At 54.5% G+C, this 17,684-nt stretch overlaps 1 protein-coding gene across 1 annotated transcript; it reads right to left on the reverse strand.

Annotated features, from left to right (window-relative positions):
- Positions 1 to 339: 339 nt before the first annotated feature.
- On the reverse strand, positions 340 to 17,380 carry ADAMTS8 (ADAM metallopeptidase with thrombospondin type 1 motif 8). The gene is given in 11 exon segments (XM_066334948.1): positions 340 to 3,101; positions 4,519 to 4,694; positions 4,811 to 4,983; positions 5,284 to 5,467; positions 7,022 to 7,320; positions 7,766 to 7,933; positions 8,745 to 8,877; positions 9,122 to 9,361; positions 16,455 to 16,611; positions 16,756 to 16,928; positions 16,930 to 17,380. Coding segments are annotated over 11 exon segments (2,721 nt in total). The 5' UTR covers positions 17,215 to 17,380; the 3' UTR covers positions 340 to 2,368.
- Between the last annotated feature and the right edge of the window lie 304 nt (positions 17,381 to 17,684).

A 17,684-nucleotide genomic window follows, 5' to 3' on the forward strand; every position in this document is an offset into this window, starting at 1 on the left:
AAATACCTAACACAAGAGGCTCAGTACATTGCTACAATCCTTCACTGAAGGGAAACATATATATATACATATATATATATATATAGCCTAATATATAAAACCTCTTTGACTTAAATCAGCGTAAAGGCTACTTGTTTCTACAGAAGCCTGGGGCAGGAATTCCACTTAGCATCACCCACACCTCAACAGAGCATCCCTGCCTCTGGTCCCCACTCCCAGGGGGATCCCCACCCTCCTCCTCGCCGAAAAAGCAGCAGGATTTGCCCTCAACAAGGAGTTTTTACATCGAGGAAGCTCCAGTGAAGCAGCTGCACAGTGATTATAAAAAAACTGGAGCAGCCCCTTGGCGTGCACGGCTCCTGTGTGATAAATACAGACGTTTTCCTTGGCACTGTCTCAGCCTGATATTCCTGACCCATCCTAAATGCTGGTGGTGACACCGGAGAGGAAACACATGCTGGCTTTGAGTTAAAACCCTCGCAGACTCAGAGGGGAAAAAAAGAAAATAACCCTGCAAGGCTACATGACTTTAGCATCCAGCTATTTGTTAGAACTTAAATTCCTGGAGATTAATTAGCAGATGTAGAACATTGCCCAAAGGTAGGTCTGTACCACAGCCCAAACGGCTCTGCATCCAAACTCTGCAGCTGGCCTTCAGGTTTTTTTTCTTTCCAAAAAAAAAAAGGAGCCAAGCCTCAGTACTCTCAGTCCTGGGCTGTAGCTCCTGTGGTTTTGATAGAAATCATGTATGGGAGATAAACCAGGAATGTTTCATGTTTTCAGGTAAATGGTGAGGTTTCTGTCTTCAGCAGAGCAGCTCATCCCACCATCCCATTCCAAGCCTGTCTGGACAGCCAGGAAAGGATCTCACACGAGCTTGGCTGACTCGGGCAAAAGGGACAAGGAAAAGGAATTGCTCCATAAATGTGAATGGGGAATCTGAAACATCAAAAATTCCAGCCCTCTTCCCCTTCCTATGAGAAAAAGGCAGATCCCACTGGAAATTCAACATTTCGCTGCCAAAAAGGAAGCCAAAGCAGGGTATGAGAGGAGCCTGGAGATACTGAATTGCTCATCCAGCAACAGCAAAATCTTTCCAAATTCCACCCCTGCTCCCCAGGCACTGGCTGCTGCTAGCACACGGCCAGCGATTGCTTCGGAAAGGGCAAAGTTCAGGGTCTGAACAGCCATCTGTGCTGGAGCCAGGCAGCAGCTGGGCTGGGGAGAGGGCTGTGGCTGCTTCCCACTGGGAAAGAGCAGCTCCAGCCTTGCCAGGCTTGGTTTTGGACTGAGAATTGTTCAAGCAAGGCTGGAGCTGGCACCAGATCTGAGCATTTTCACTTATCCCAGGAAAGCAGGGGTGAAGCGCAGCACTGGTCACCTCTGGCATGATCTACAGATCCTGGGCTCATCCCTGCTGCAAACCAGGGTAGTGAATTATCTCCAAAATTACAGCAGAGCTGAAAACATGAGCCCACAGGGGACTGAAAGCCAAGGATGGGAAAGGAAACTCTGGCACCCCAGAGTGCCTGCTCCAGAGGGCATTGCAAGAGGCATTTCACAGTCAGAGCACTGCAGAATTAGGAATGAATTAATCCTCACAGTGGCCCTGTAAGACAGATCAGGTGTAATTAAGCCTTAGTTTTATAGCTGGGGAAAGAGAGGTGTGGGGTAACAGCTCTGGGAATAACTGCAGATGCTGGGGGTGTTTGGAGACAGAGGTTTGTCGCCTTGTAGATTACAAATCCAGCAGAGACCACCTTTCACCTGCCATCCTGCCTGATTCATGCTAGGATCTGGCTCTCAGCTTATTCCTTCTCCCATTCACACAAGCAATTTATCTCCCAAGTGAACCCCACACCTGATAAAACACTCCTCATGCTCAAGGACACCCACGCTGCTGCAGGGAGGGGATGGAAACCCATTCCATGCTTTTTGTGAAGAGATCCCAAATTTCAGCAAAGACACCCACCCTGGACCTCCTTGACCTGCAACCGGGGTGGGGCAATAGCAAAACCAGGCTCCACATCTTCTCCAGTGCCAAACCCCAGCAAACCTTACCAAAGCAATCTGCAACCACACTCAATGACAGCTCTTTGGAAACACCCTACAGATAGGCTTATTTCTCCCTTCAAGTTACAACTTTCCTGCGAGCAGCCAGCCAGAAAGAAAAGAAAGAAAGGAAAAGAAGTGATTCCTCCCTGTTTTGCCGCCGTTATTCTCCCCTCTGAGGTAGAAATCGATGCGGTGGGGACGAACCACAGGAGAGTGGTCATTTGTCTGGCGAGCGAGCCCACGGCACCCTTGCTGTCCTGCCGCAGGGTGGTGGCAGCCCGTGGCACCCTGACAGTGAGCAGTGCAGTGGGGCTCAGCACTGCCGCAGCACGCAGGCCGTGGTGGCAGGTGGTGGCCCTGGTGAGCTGCATTTCTCCGGGGCGGTGACTTTTCCGGCGTAATCGATGCAGGAGGCGTTGCGCGTCCGCACGCCCTCGCCGCACGTCTGGGAGCAGGGGGACCAGGGGCCCAGGCGCCAGAGAGGGCAGGGCACATCTCCACAGGGCTTGATGTCCTCGGGCTTGAGGGATCTGTTGCAGGCGGAGGAGGTTTGACCCTCCACGTCCCGGCAGTCCACCGTCCGCCGCTGCCAGCCGGAGCCACACGTCTTGGAGCACTCGGACCAGTCACCCAGCACCCACTGGGAGGTCAGCATCGGCCGGATGACGTTGACTGATTTCTTCTCTTTGCCCTTCTGCTTGCTGAAAGGGACGTCCTTGGGGATGAAGAAGGTGTACTTGACTTTTGGTGGGAAGACCTCGCTGGCGATGGTCAGCAGCTGGACGGTCAGGGGCTCTGGGAGCTGTCGGAAGCTCTGCAGCCTCTCCAGAGTCGTCATGGAGCCGCTGTATTTCAGGATGGTGCCCTTAATGAGGATGTCCTGCTCCATGGCTGAGATGGCAAAGTCTCCATTCAGCAGGTACTTGCCCTCAAGGGTCTTCAGGGCCAGGTAGTTCCCGTCGTGCCGGACCCCTCGGTGGCTGCGCTGTTTGATGTCGATGTTGGTGGCTCCGGCGGGGATGGTGACAATGTCATTGTAGCCGTATCTGCACGGGGCAAAGGGACATGGTTATTGTTCCAGACTTATTAAGAGCCCACTCGTGTAAGGAACAAGTGAATCCTGGCTCTGAAGCCACCCCTCTGTAACCCCGAGCACTCAAGAGCTGGAAATATTGCAGATGTTCTAGATGTGAGCTCAGCTGGAAGATTTCTCTGAATTACATATGAAAATGAGCAATGCAATCAAATGAACAGCCCTGTGATTACCAGCCTAGGTGGGAAATTCCCCTTACTCCCTATGTTTGGAAACTGTGAAGTGTTTGGGATTGAAAGCCTGTCACTGGTAATGCTGAAGAGTGATATCACCTATTGACAGAGACAGTATAGAGATAATAAAGGTGTAGGTACAGAGACAGATATAAATGTAAAACAACAGAATAGGAGGGAGTCTCTGCACCCTCAACTCACTTTTTGAATGGTTTTGCAGCCACCACTACAGTGCAGAAGTAATCCCACTGGAGGATAAAGAGGGCATCCCCATGCCAGGGAAGCATTCTCCTGCAGAGCCAGCCAAGGCCCATCCCTGGAGCACCACGGCTCCCGGGGCAGGACACTGAAGGTTTCCCTTGAGCCCTCAGCACTGTGACTCACACTGTGGGGCCAGCACAGGATCATTTTCCATGGATCCCCATGGTGGATGCTGCGGTCAGTAATTAGGTTCAGAGTATTTTGGAAAAAAGCCTTTGAGTCAAACTGCTCTTCGTCACCCTGGCCTCCCTCACCCTGATCTTAATGGGATCTCTTCTTGGCTCCTATGCTAATCTCCCTTTAGTCAACCACAAACAACTCACATGAGAGTGGAAGCCCCATTTCAGCTGTTCCCTGGAAGGAAACCATTTAGGAAATATAATTTGACTCTGTGAGTCACCTCGCTGCATGGAACTGGATGGTTGGGCTTTTGTTATGGTTTTCCAATAAAAGCCTTAAATTCTGCTCTCTGGCAAAGCCACAGAGATGTTGGGTGAGGGAAGTGGCTGCCTCAGTGCCCTTGTCCCAGGATTCAAATTCACCCCCAAGCCCAGTGAAAAGTTATTGAACATTTATATCACATGTCAGCCCTTGGATAAGTGTCCAACTCACTGCACTGGCGTGAAATGTGTTTTGTAAACTCATTGGGGCAGCAGATTTATTTGCAGTGGTGTACTGAGCCCGTCACGTCAGTTATTATTTTAGGAAGTAAACTCTACTTGGCTTGTATAGTTTTGCCCCGAAATAAACTGAACCTAAGCCCCGGAGTCTGGGGAGGAGCCCAGGCTCTTGCAATGCCAGCCAGCTGAGGATGCTGGCTTGGATCCTAATATATTCCTAGCCTACAACTTCAGTGATAGAAAAAGGGGAATGAGAGAGGAAGCTGGTGTTTCTCCCACAGCCCATCCCTGCAGAACCTTCCCCCTGGCGCCTCACTTGGATCTGTTGAGCGAGCCGGATATTTTCCTGCAAGTGGAGCCATTGCCACCGCACACCCCGCACTTGTCCAGCTTCTTGGAGGAGCCGATGACGTGATCACAGCCAGCCTTGATGCACTGCCCGTGGACACAGATGGAGAGGGTCTCTGGGCCACACAGCGTGCCATCGATCACCTGGGAGAGGGATGTGCAGAGGAGTAACGAGGGGATCAGTTCTGACATGGGGTAAACAGGAATGATTCCCATCACCAGGATGGGAATTTGGTGATTCCCATCACCAGGAACCTTACTTTGGCCTCAAAGACTTTGAATTCGCTCCTCCCTCGGGCGCGGCAGAAGAGTTTGCATCTGTCTCGGGGAGACACTCCTGCGTACTTAGGAACCCACTCCAAGTGATTCCCTTCCAGGTCAGTGAAGTTGTAGCTGTTGTACTTCTCACATTGCTGCTCCCGAAAGCTTTTCCCTGAAAGGAAAGGTGAAACATGGCCCAAAATCCATGGGAAGCTGGCAGGAGCTGCTGTCATTAGCCATTAGAGAGATGTGATGGGAGTGAGCTAAATAGTGAGAGCACGTGGTGAGTGTGCAAGCAGAGGAGGAATGTCACGAAGGAGGGATCCCACAGCCCCCAGCAGGAAGCTGTTGCTCCCCCCACATACGAATATCCAAGGGAGAGCAGAGCAATGCGTTCTGTAGCGTTTCCCTGGAACGTTCTGGAGGAGCAGGAGCGGGAGCAGAGCGGGCTTTGGGGCAGTGTCATCCTCACCATCGGGCGGGCACTCCTGGGTGTGGCAGGACTGGTACTTGGTCCTCTGGCCCTCGCAGTAGGCGCCGCCGTGCCGGGGCCGGGGGCTGTCGCAGTGGCGGTGTGAGAACTGGATGCCTCCTCCGCAGCTCCGCGAGCAGGAGCCCCACGCGCTCCAGGGGCCCCAGCCGCCGTCCACCGCCGGCTGCAAGAGGCCACCAGAAGCTGCTGGATCCATCTCTGAGCCTGCCCGTCCCCAGCTGCTCCCTCCCAGGGTGAGCTAAGGCCTGGAGCAAGTCTAAAATCTGCCCCCAGCCCTGATCCAGAAAAGCGCTTTGGCACATACTTCACGCAAAGCTAATACTGACTTCCACCAGTCTGTTCGCATGCTTAAAGTTAAGCTGGGCTTTGAGTACTTTGCTGACTGACTCTGAAATCGCTGCTAATTTCCCCAGCAGAGCAAGAAGTCATGATTTATATGCAGATCTGCACTGCTTGTTTTGGTTCAGTCGAGCCCACAGCTCAGTAGCAGACTTTTGTCTATGAGCTGGATTTGGCAGTAATAAATATTAATGAAGGAGAGACATCCAGAGCCAATCCAATCCAATCAGCCCAATCCAAAGCCAGTCAAGGAGACGACAGAGATGGAGTCAGAGATTTGGGAATCCCCAAGGGTCAAGCCCCAGCCCAGCTGTATTGGGTTTGTGGTGGGGGACACAGGGGGACTGCTGTGAGCAGCTGCCAGCAGCTCTCCCCGTGTCCAGCAGAGCCAACGCCAGCTCCAGGATGGACCCAGCACTGGCCAAGGCTGAGCCCAGCAGAGATGGTGTTGACCTTGGGGATAATGTATTTAAGAAGAAGAAAAAAAGTTATTAGCCAGATTTAACTGGGTGCACAGAAGAGAGTGAGAATATAAGAGGAACAGCTCTGCAGACACCCAGGGCAGTTCAGGAGGGAAGACAAAGATTCCTCCAGGTACCAGAGCTGAGATTCCCCCAAAATTCTGTGGGGAAAACCGTGGTGAGGCAGCTTTGCCCCTGCAGCCCATGGAGGGCATGGGGGTGCAGAGATCCCCCTGCAGTCCCTGGAGGAACCCAGGCCAGAGTAGGGGAATGCCTGAAAGAGGCTGTGAGCCCGTGGGAAACCTGAGCTGGTGCAGGATCCTGGCAGGATCCAGGGAGAGAGGAACCCATGCTGGAACAGGTGTGCTGAAAGGACTTGAGACCCTGTGGAAGCCCCACACTGGAGCAGCCTGTCCTTGAAGGACTGACCCTGTGGAAGAGTGACCCACACTGCAGGAGTTTGTGGACAATGTGTCCATGGGAAGGACTCATGTTGGAGAAATTAGTGGAGAATTGTCTCCCATGGGAGGGACCCCATGCTGGAGCAGGGGAAGGACTCTGACTCCTCTCCCTGAGCAGCAGCAGGAGCAGCCTGTGACGAACTGACCATAACCCCCATTCCCTGTCTCCCTGTGCTGCTGCCGAGAGAAGGGAGACCTGGGAAGGATGGAGGTGTGGGGGGAAAGTGGTTTTAAGGTCTTACTTCTCATTACTCTGATTTTGTTACTAATAAATTCTCTAACTCGAGCCTGTTTTATCCATGGTGGTGATTGGTGAGTAATTTCTCACAGTCCTTGTCTCAACTCATGAACCTCCTATTTTTCCCTTCCCTGTCCAGCTGTGGAGGGGAGTGAGAGGAGGCTTTGGTGGCACCTGGAGTGCAGCCACCACAGCAGCATTGCCCGGTGTCCCCTTACCTGGGGTGTCAGGGCATCCTGCTGCACACAGCGCCCGTCCCAGCACAGCCCCTGGGCTTTGCAGGGGGTTCCATCAGCCCATGGCAAGCTGCCGTTCTTGGTGTGGCACAGGGGCTCCCCACTGCCTGTCCTGCACCACAGCTGCGAGCAAATGTCCTCCTCCGTGGTGTTGGGGCAGTGCTGGAAGTCCTTGCCAAAGATCTGCTGGCATTGCTGGTCCAGGCTGTACAGGGCTCTTTGGCCAGGCAGCTGGGCAGGCAGGGACACGGGCTCGGCCGGGGCGTCCAGCAGGCAGTCACCTGGGCAAGGTTCAGGAGATAGAGATGGAGCTTTCAAGCTTGATGTCACTGATTGCACCCAGCAGGGCACCCCACACCTCTGTCCATGGTCTGGTTTGACTCCCCCTTCACCCCACACACCCCTCCAGCCATGGCAAAGAGCCTGAGCAATTAATGAACAGGCTGTTTTGAGCAATCCCAGAATCACCAGGTTGGAAGAGACCTCCAAGATCATTGAGTCCAACCCAGCCCTAAACCTCAACTACACTATGTCACTGAGTGCCACATCCAGTCTTTTCTTAAAGACATCCAGGGATGGTGACTCCACCACCTCCCCAGGCAGATCATTCCAGTACTTTATTATTCTTTCCATGAAAAGCTTTTTCCTGATATCCAACCTATACTTCCCTTGGCACAGCTTGAGGCTGTGTCCTCCCATTCATGGTGCAGCTGACTGGAGCCTTACCATGCCCTCCGTCCAGGAACTCGGTGAGGTACATGGCACTGCAAGGGGACCAGGGCTGGCTCTTGTTCAGGTGGATGAAGAGCGGGGCCATCACGTGGTGCTCGCCAAGGGGCCCGAAGAGCCGCTCGCAATTCTTGGAGTCGTCGTGGGGCATGCTGAGCACGTGGCCTGGGGAGCAGAGAGCACAGCACAGCTGAGCTCCCCAGCCCAGCTCCTGCTCCTCAGCAGATGCTGTGTGGGACCATCTGTAAGGTGCCAAGCAGCTCCTATTTCTGCCAAAGCTATTTGCTTCCAGAAATCAGAAGGCATAAAAACCTGCTTGCTCTGTCTCAGTGGTACAGCCTGCTGTGTGCAGGGCAAAGCAGCGTGAATTTGTAGAAACCCAGAATGGTTTGGGATGGAAAGGAATTAAAGCTCATCTCGTCCCACCCCCTGCCATGGACAGGGACACCTTCCACTAGACCAGGTTGCTCCAACCTGACCTTGAATGTTCCCAGGGCTGTGGCAGCCACAGCTTCTGTGGGCAAAAATGAGTCAGTGCAGGAATGGCAAACCAAGGCAGAGACATGCTCGATCCCATGCCTGAGCTCATCACAACAGGTAAATCATAGAATCACTGAGGTAGGAAAAGATCTCCAAGATCCTCAGGTCTAACCTGTGACTGATCCCCAGCCCAGAGCACTGAGTGCCACGTCCAGGCATTTTTTGAACAACTCCAGGGATGGGGACTCCACCACCTCCCTGGGCAGCTCCTTCCAATGCTTGACAACCCTTCCAGTGAAGAAATGCACCCATTTAAACCAATTTGTGTACTTCTAAGTGTTTCTGCTGGTGCAAACCAACATTTGTCAGTGCCAGAAGCTCCCCAAGGCTCACTGGGTGGTCCAGCCAGGAGATGCTGGTGCTGGGCTGTGCCACAACCCCCTCCCAGCAGCAGGACTGGAAGAAGCAGGCTTCCCCTTGGGAAGGGAGGTGTTACCCAGTTCATGGGCCAGGGTGTAGGCAGCCTGCAGGCCCTCGTCCTCGATCACGGAGCAGCTCTTGTTGCGGTCGCACATGGTGCCGATATCGGCCACTCCCAGAGTGTCACAGCTTTGGTGTCCACAGAAGTCCTGTTTGTGCCAGGCAGGAGTGGTCAGCAGGAGGAGAGGACCCCACATTCAGCCCCAAGATCTCTCTGAGCAACCCACAGCTGGTCTGCACCCCAAATGAACCCACCTCCCCCAAGTGCTTTGCTGCAATCTCCATTCTTTGCACGGTGGGGCATCAACCTCCATGCCCAACCCCCCTCTCCCCCTCCACGAGGGGGACACTTTTCCTTTCTGCTGCAGGGCATTCCCGAGGGATGCTGCTGACCTGTCTGGTGAGGAGGATGGCAGTGTCGTAGTGCTCTGGGTGCCGGTCGCTGGGGGGGTTGAACCTTTGCTGCCAGCTGCAGAAGTTGCGCAGGGTGAGCCCGCCGTTGTCCGACACCTCCGGCCCCGCCGCCGCCTCCTCCACCACCAGCACCTTCACCACCACCAGGCTGATGGAGTTCCTCAGGCTGGGGTGCTTGTAGATGCGAGCTGCCATGGACATCAGGGTCAGGATGTGGTTCTGTGCGGGGAGAGATGGGCAGAGCCTGGGTAAAACCTCTGCTACGGGGCAGTTTGTTTTGTTTGGAAAGAAAGAATCAGCCTCATTTATGAAACCCATCACATCCAGACCATGGGCTGATGGATTCAGTGCTTTCCTGTATGTGATACTTTCCGCCTTGTGCTGCTGCATCCCTTACTCCAAACACTGTGTCTCCTCTCCCATGAACCCTTTGCACCTCGAAATCCCTCTGGAAGAAATTCCTTGGGGAAAACCTCAGCATTCTGGAGAGTTCTCTGCATATTCCCAAAGCATTAACCCTGCCCTTGCTGCCCCAGGGCAGGAACCAACCCACACACATCTCACTGGAGCAAAACCACCCAGTAAAACTTCTGCCTGTGCTGGTCACAGGGTTTGAACCCAGCATCCTTGGCAACAAACTGGGACTGAAACACTTTGACAGCCAAGACTTTGCCCAGCAGCATCCCCTGCTTGGTGATGACCAGGGATTACTTCATATGTCAAAAGCGCCAGCGACGTTTAGGCTGATGTAAACATCTTATCAGAGCATCAAAATTCCTCCCCTGCTTGGCATCGCTCACGGCTGGAGTCAGGAGAAAAAAATGCAGTTATTACACAATACAGTATTGGGAAAGAGAAAGTGGCTTCTCTCCTCCCCAGACAAATTACACCCTGCGGTCTCAATTCAGAGCCTAATTAAACTGGAAGGACTCGATAGGAGCCCTCTCCAATTGCCAAGTTTCACCCAAAATACATTTCCTGAGCACAGCTCCCTCTGTGTGCTCATCCATCATGGTACTGCCAGGACAGTGCCATTTTCTGAGACACAAAATGCTGCTTTCTTAGCAAATGAGAGAGATGTTGACTGAGATACAGCGTATTTGCTGCACCAAGAGCCATTTGCCCAGGGGCACTTGTGGCTATTTTAAATTATTGTGCCACATTTTATCCCGTCACTGGCAGCTCCACGTAAACAGATGTTTTGTTTCAACAAGACACATCCCAAGTCCTCCCTGGCTCATTATCCAAGGGCAGGCCCCAGCAAGGCTGATGGGAGCAGGGAATAGACTGGTTTATTTAGACTGGCCAGATCTCCACGCCATGACTCACATCCAGCCCAGAGCATGCAACTCACGTCACGGAGAAGTCACTGCAGAGGCAAGAAACTGAGGTGAGATCCCCACAAGAGGCTGCTCCATGAACTTGGGGAAATGGTTCCCCCTGTGGGGAAGGTCCATTGGGAAGCTTGCTAAAAATATCACAAAGTCTTCCCAAAATTAGGCCCCTGAAGATCTAGAAGGATGCTCTGCGCTGGAGCTGCTCATTATGGGATCATCCCTCATTTCCAAGGCAATAAATCTGCATCCTTTTCTAACCCATTAGAGCTTTCTGCCCATAACAGTAGAATTGACCTGGGAGATCTCAGTTCATACCACAAATTCCCCAGGACACCAACCCTCACATCCTTGGGGGTACATCCAGCCAAAAACATCCATCAGCAGTAGGAACAGAGGGACTTGGAAAACATCTGTCCACCTTCCCTGTGTCTGGAAAGGGAAGATGGAAAGCAAACTGAACAAACAGCTATTGAGTGAAGATTAAGAGGTCAAATTCACTTGTTCCACCATCTGGTGTCTATTTATACCCATCCCTGGCCCATGCAGGAGTGGGTTGGGTTTTGGATGGATCCTGGCTGCCCTGGGGAGAGCAGCAATCCACCTGCACTGCCTTGGCCCAGCCAAGGGCTCAAACTATGGCCAAAAGCAAATTACGGATCCTCAGGGCTCAGGAGAGGCCAGCTGAGCACTCCTGGCCAACAACTGGCTGGGGATGAGCTGAACCCTGCTGGTCCCATCCTCCCTCTGCCTTTGCAAACCGGCTCTGGCTTGACCATCCACCCAGGAGGAAATGCTGCCTTCTCCAGGGTTTCCTTCCCAGCAGCGAGGCTGAGATGTGGGGATTTGGATCAGGTGCAGGGCAGTGCTTTGGGTTGGGTTTGAGGAGCCCAGGGCTGCAAACACACTGGTTTCTGCCAGGCACTGCAGCCCTGCAGGCACAAGGAGTTTCCTTGCCTTGTCCAAGCAGCATCCTGGGAGATCTGGCAGGATGTCTGGTAAACACAGCTGGAAAACCAGCCTCTTACCTGCTCTGGGGGGAGAGGACACAGTGTGAACCAGAGAGGGTTGTGGAGTTTCCCTTTTCTGCCCCATGCACTGCATTTATGTCAAGGCACTGCAGAGGGTGATGCCCCACAAACCTCCTACACCTTTTCCCCCAGCTGCAATCCTGGGCTCCCTCTGCTCTCGATATCAAATTCCACCCATTTCCCCCAAAAAATGAGGAGGGATGACTTTTATCTGCCACACAGCAGCTCCCAGATTCCTCCTGTCACAGCATCTCTGTGTCTGGGAGAGCCCTGCCCTGAGCCAGGAGCTCTCCAGCAGCAAACAGAACAGGCCGAGGGACAGGAGAAAGAAATACAAATCAGAACAAGGGGAACTGAGGTGGTTGTCTTTACCCTCATTGAAGGATGGAGTTTTCTGATACAGGCTCTTCCCTTTCATGGGAACCACTCAGAAGCTGAAGCCTGCAAAGATCCCCCAAAATTAGCATTTATTTTTAATTATTATTATTCTGATGGGTGAAACTGCTCTTACACAGACACTATTATTGTGGTATGCACAGAATGATTTGCTGGACCCACCCAGAACAGAGGGACAGCAGGGAGCACCCACAGAACACCCCAGCACAACCTGCCTCCCTCCAACATCCTCCCCAAAGTGTGGGGAGCAATGCTCAGCCCAGCCTGGGCTGTAGGATTGCTTGTTGGTTGAATTTGGTTGGGTTTTTTTTCCCCCCCTGCTTTTTCTCTAGAAGCCAGCACTTCTGCAGAGGGGCAAAAGAAGACAGAAATGCTGAGATTCTGGAGAGCAGGCAGATGGAGGGAAGCAAAGCCAGGGTCAGATGTAAGCGCTGCCCAGCTTTTAAAAATCAACTGGTAAAAACATCTCAGGTTGTCCCTTTCCCCCAAGGCACCATCTGTGAGCTGTCCCCTGGCTTGGGTGCCCAGGGGCTGCTGGCTGCTCTGCCAGCCTCCTCCTCTGGTTCCAAGCCCGGGCCAAGAATTCCTTTGCAAAAATGTGGGAGGCAGCCAAGGGAAATGGGGGGCAAGCCAGGGGAGAGGGGGACACCTTGCCAGCCTGGTGGTGTGCCTGCCTGCCCGGCTCTCTGCCATCCCTGCCTGCTCTCTGCCCATCCCTCTTCTGTTTGCCACAGGATTCTTCCCCCTTTCTCTTTCCCTCTTTGCTGGACACGTGGGGCTGAACCACAAAAGCAGCAATCACCCCCGTCCAAGGCAGGGGAAATTGAGGCACATCCAGACTGTCCCCACGTCCCCAGAGGCAGAGATGGAGTAAAACCTCATCCTGAGAGCATCCCAGAGCAGGAGTGCTACAGTTTGGGAGCCAGCATGGAGTTGCTTCAGTGGGAGGCAGCACATTTCATTCCAAAGCCCTGAAATGCAGCAGCTGTTGGATATCCCGGTGTGAGAAGAGTGCACAGCCAGAGGAATATTCAGGGAGGCTGCCTGGTCCTCCAGCCCCTGCCCCAAGGCGGATGCAGGCTCAGAGTCACACTCAGAGGACAAACCCCCGAAGAAAGCTGGTGGATGGCAGCATCATGCAGGTCCTCCTTTGCAAAGATCCCCTTTAATCCCACTCCTTTGGGATGAATTTAGGAGGGGCTGGCTTCTTTTGTCAAGGGATTAAGCAAATCTACCCACTCACACTGCAAAATACCCTAAAGCAAGCCTAAGAGCCGGACACAGGGGACCTGGGGCTCCAGGGTGGCTTTGGGTTTGTCTCCAGTCGATGTAGGTGTGGGAGAGTTGGGGCTTTGGAATTACCTCCAGTGCATCTGGGTGTGGGAGAGCTGGCAGCAGCAGCCTGGCAATGCCCCGTGCCCTGCACTCCTGTCTGCTCTGAAAGGGAAGGGTTTGCAACAGCGCTCCTAAAACCTCATCAATCTGCCTGGAAAAAACACAGGAGTCAGCAAGGAATCCCAGCTTTCCCAGACTGATCTGATTCTGCTGTGGTCCTCAGCCATTACCAGGGAGTCAGGAAGGGCAGATCCCTCACTGGCAAGAGGAGGAGGGAAAGGGGATCACAGCCATCGTGCTTGCGGAGAAAAGCTTGGAAATGCGTCTCATCTGCACCCAAGAGACTGGAGAAATCCCACCACAGGAATCCCATTTGGCTGCCAACTGGCTGGGGATGCTGCAGCTGGGTTTTGGAGCTGCCTGGTGCTTTAGGTGTCTTGGCAGACGTTCCCGAGCCATGCAGAGCATCCTCACAAGTGCAGCCCAGCTGCAGGTGCTCAGCCCTCCTGCACACGGGCAGGATTAGCCCCGTCTCCTGCCTCAGCTCCCCCTCCTCAAAACCCCACTGCATTCTGTGAGTGATGCTCACAGTCCCTTTGTTTTCAAGCACTTGGGATCCTCTGCAAGAAAAATGCAAAAATTCCCCTGTCCAGCCTGGAGCCTCGCTCCCATCCCTACATCACAGGGCTCTTCCCAGTCCCTGCAGGCTGAATCCTGTCACAGCCCCCAGGATTTACTGCCCAGCACTGTCCTGCTGCCAATGCCCCCCAAAATACCCCATTCCCTGCAATCATCGAGCCCAAGCAATGATTAAACCCCCGAATTTCAGGTCTAGTTCTGCTCTCACTTCACTACTCCCTCCTGGTTTACATAAAAGTATTGATGAAGGTAGAATGAGCCCTTATTGTCTAAATTAGGTTAACAGCTGAGCTGTGAGGCTCAAATTGATTGGAAATAAATCATTAACAGCATTTTCCCACCACAAGCATGGCATTGATTATAACTCTCAACGCTTGAGTGCATCTTAGGGTGATTCTTCTGCTCGAGCTGTTACAACTTATGCAAGAAAATAACTGGGAATACAAACAATGCTGGTGACCTTTAATAAATATTTGGTAATTAAAGTGTGGTTACGGGAAGAAAAGTCATTATATAAATATGGTTTGTTCTGACTCAACATTTCTACTCCCTGGGCATCTCTCCTAGTCAGCTCTCGAAGACCCCACCACCACTTGCCACTGCTTTCTTTCACCCCACGAGAAAGGTATTTAGGGAGAAGCAAGATTGCTGTGCTGCTCCCTGCATTCTTGTTCCAGGGAACAAAAGACACAGAAACACAGCAGGTGGTTTTTTGGTGGTTGTTTTTTTTGGCTGCTGCACCAGAGCTGGTGGAAGTTTTCTCCCAAATATTTTAATATGCTATTACTTTAATCATCCAAAACAAGAACTTTGAAGGTTTCCTTCCCATCCCTGAGAGCTGATGCAAAGATATTGCTCCAGGGGCAAGGAAATGATGGTAAAATGGGAGCCAACCAGGCAGCATCACCAGGCAGCATCACCCAGCCCAGGGCTGGGTGCCCGTGTTCCACCCCTTGGTTGTGTGTAGGTGCCATTTCCTCTCCTGCTGCTAAAATTCACAGATTTACCCAAAGGGCTGTTGCTTTTTCCTCAGCTCAAGCTGGGCATTATCAGGATTTCCCTCAGCCCAAATATATCACCTTATTTCTAGCAACTTAGACACCCTTGGGTGTTGGTTTAAAACCATGAGGTGTCCAGCTGGGTGCAGAAGGTTCACTCTATTACTTTTTTCTGCCCTCTTGGGGAATGAGAGACCAACTTCACACTATGGGGGAGAGTAATTCCCACCATCATGCTTGTTGCTTAAAAATTCAGCTTACTCCACTTCAAACTCTTTTCTGGGCACTGTGGGCACTCGAGGTACCTCCAAGAGCATCACTCCTCACTCACTGACCTCTGCTATCTGCTCCTGCCAGCTTGGCTTGGTGGCATAACGCAGCAAGGGGCAAAACCAGAGTGAAGCTGAGCAGCTGAAATCAGCTGGAGCCCCAAGGTTTAGCATTTCCCAAGGTCCAGCCTGGCCTGAGCAGGGCTGGAATTAAAACACTGCCTTGTTAGGAGCAGAGAAGCCCCTAGGGGAAGGATAAAGTCGGCAGAAGAGGCAAAGCCACGCTGCAGCCCCTGGTTTCAGCTTCCCAGCTGCTCCCTGCTGAGCTCCAGCTTCGAGGACTCTTTTTCCCAACCCGAGAATGAGCAACTTCAATGCACAATCAATTACCCCTTGCAAAGACCTCAGAGCATTTCTGATGGTGCAAACCTGAATTTGGAGCTGAACCACCCATCCCTGCAGGGTCAGGGTGGGGAGCTGGCTTTGCCAGAAGCATGACAAACGACCTGGTGCTGACGAACGAGGCACATCGACAGCCCTGGGGAGGGATGTGCGGGGCTGGGGCACCTCGGTCTCTGCTCCTGGGGTGTCCCCAAAAGCCTGCTCGGGGCAGGGTCTCTGCAGAGTGTTTGCGGAGGGTGAGAATTCCCGGCGCTGGCGGCTGAGGGAAAGGGCTGTTCATCCATCTGCTCAGCCGCTAACAGGTGGCTCAGGAGCGGGACTGTGCATTACTCAGCCCCTGCTTTATTTACTATCCCCGGAAAGGAGTTCAGCCCCTCGCCTCGCAGCGCGACTCTTTCCTTGTCGCAGGAAGGGCATTAACCCGCCCTGTCCCCAGCCTTGGGGACACCGCGCTGATGGGACATCACAGTGCCCAGTGTGAGCGGAGACACCGCGCTGGGGCTGGGAAAGGGTCCCCAAACACTGAGTGAAGATGAGCAGTGCAGCTCTGCCGCGGGGTTTGGCAGCCAGGGAAGGTGGGGACCAAGGTCCCCTCGGCACGCCCCTCAGAGCTGTCCCCGCTGTCCCCGCTGTCCCCGGGCTCGGGGGGACCCGGCAGAGGCACGACAGGAGGGGACGGAGAGGCAGAAGGGCTGGAGGAGAGGCAGCGGGGATGGGGACAGGACGGAGCAGGATGAAGGGAGGATGGAGGGATGAAGGCGACAGAGAGGCAGTGCGAGCGCAGGAGCGGAGATGGGAGGCGGCGGCCGGGATGGGGACAGCGAGGGGCGGAAGGATGGAGAGGCCGCGGGGCCGAGAGCGGTGACACAGGACAGGCACAAGGCGGGGTGCGGGCCGGCAGCCCTTACCTCCACGTCCTCCCCGTAGAACCGCACCATGGACGCGTCAGCCACCAGCAGCGTCTCCACGTAGCGAGCCTGCGACACGAAGCGCGGGGCTCTGCGCGGCGGGGCCGGGCCGGGGCTCCCCTCGGCCGGGGCCGGGCTCCCCTCGGCCGGGGCCGGGCTCCCCTCAGCTCCCGCCGGGCTCCCCTCAGCTCCCGCCGGGCTCCCCTCAGCCGGGGCCGGGCTCCCCTCGGCCGGGGCCGGGCTCCCCTCGGCCGGGGCCGGGCTGCCCTCAGCCGGGGCCGGGCTCCCCTCAGCTCCCGGCGGGGCCGAGCGGCGCCTCAGCCGGTGCAGCCTCCTCCAGGGCGGCCCGGGCGCCGCCGGCCCCAGCGGCTGCAGCTCGTAGGCCGCCCCGTCCAGGAGGAAAGCGGCTCTGAGGCCGCGGCCGCCGCAGCTGCTGAGCACGGCGGGGGCATCGGGGCTCCCCTCGACGGCGCCCCGAGTAGAAGCAGCCCCGGCGCGGCGGCGGCGGCGGCGGGGGCGGGCGGCGGCCGCCCAGGCGCTGGAGGCGGAGGCGGGGGGCCAGGAACGCGTTGTCGGGGCGGAGGCGGAGGACCACGGCGCGGCCGAAGGCGGCCAGGCGCAGGGCCAGCTGCCCCGAGGGCGCGGGCAGGCGGGCGGGCAGCACGGGCTGCGCGTCCCGCGGCGGCGGCAGCGCCCAGGCGTGGCACAGCAGCAGCAGGTGGAGGGGAGCCCGGCCGCCCAGCAGCGCCCGCCGCCCCATCCCGGCACGGCCCGGGCCCGCACCCCCCGGGCTCTTCCCCCGCAGCCTCCGCGCCGGCCGCCGAGCCCGCTGTATTTATACTTTCTCCCCCCGGCTTTGACATAAGAGGTTTATTTTTGATCTCTCGCTGTTCTCCCCACTCCCCTCCCCTGCCAGCCGGAGCCTGGGGGAGGAGGAGAAGTGAAAGAGAGAGAGGAAAAAAAAAAAAAAAAAAAAAAAAAAAAAGAGAGAGAAAAAGTCCCGTACAAAAAAAATCAAAATATCCCCCAAATCTAGGAAAAAAAAAAATAAAAAGAGACGAAGAAGTAGAGAAAAAAAAAAAAAAAAAGGAAAAAAAAAACTAAAAAAAAAAAAAAAAAGAAACCCCAACCCACTTTTGGATACGATTTGAGGCCAATCAGGCGCCGGCAGCCCCGCCTGCCTCCAAGTGTCAACTCCAGCCTGTTGCTCTCCCAGCGTTAACCCCTTCT

Source organism: Sylvia atricapilla, chromosome 23 (genome assembly GCF_009819655.1).
Source record: "Sylvia atricapilla isolate bSylAtr1 chromosome 23, bSylAtr1.pri, whole genome shotgun sequence".
NCBI classification, from domain to species: domain Eukaryota; kingdom Metazoa; phylum Chordata; class Aves; order Passeriformes; family Sylviidae; genus Sylvia; species Sylvia atricapilla.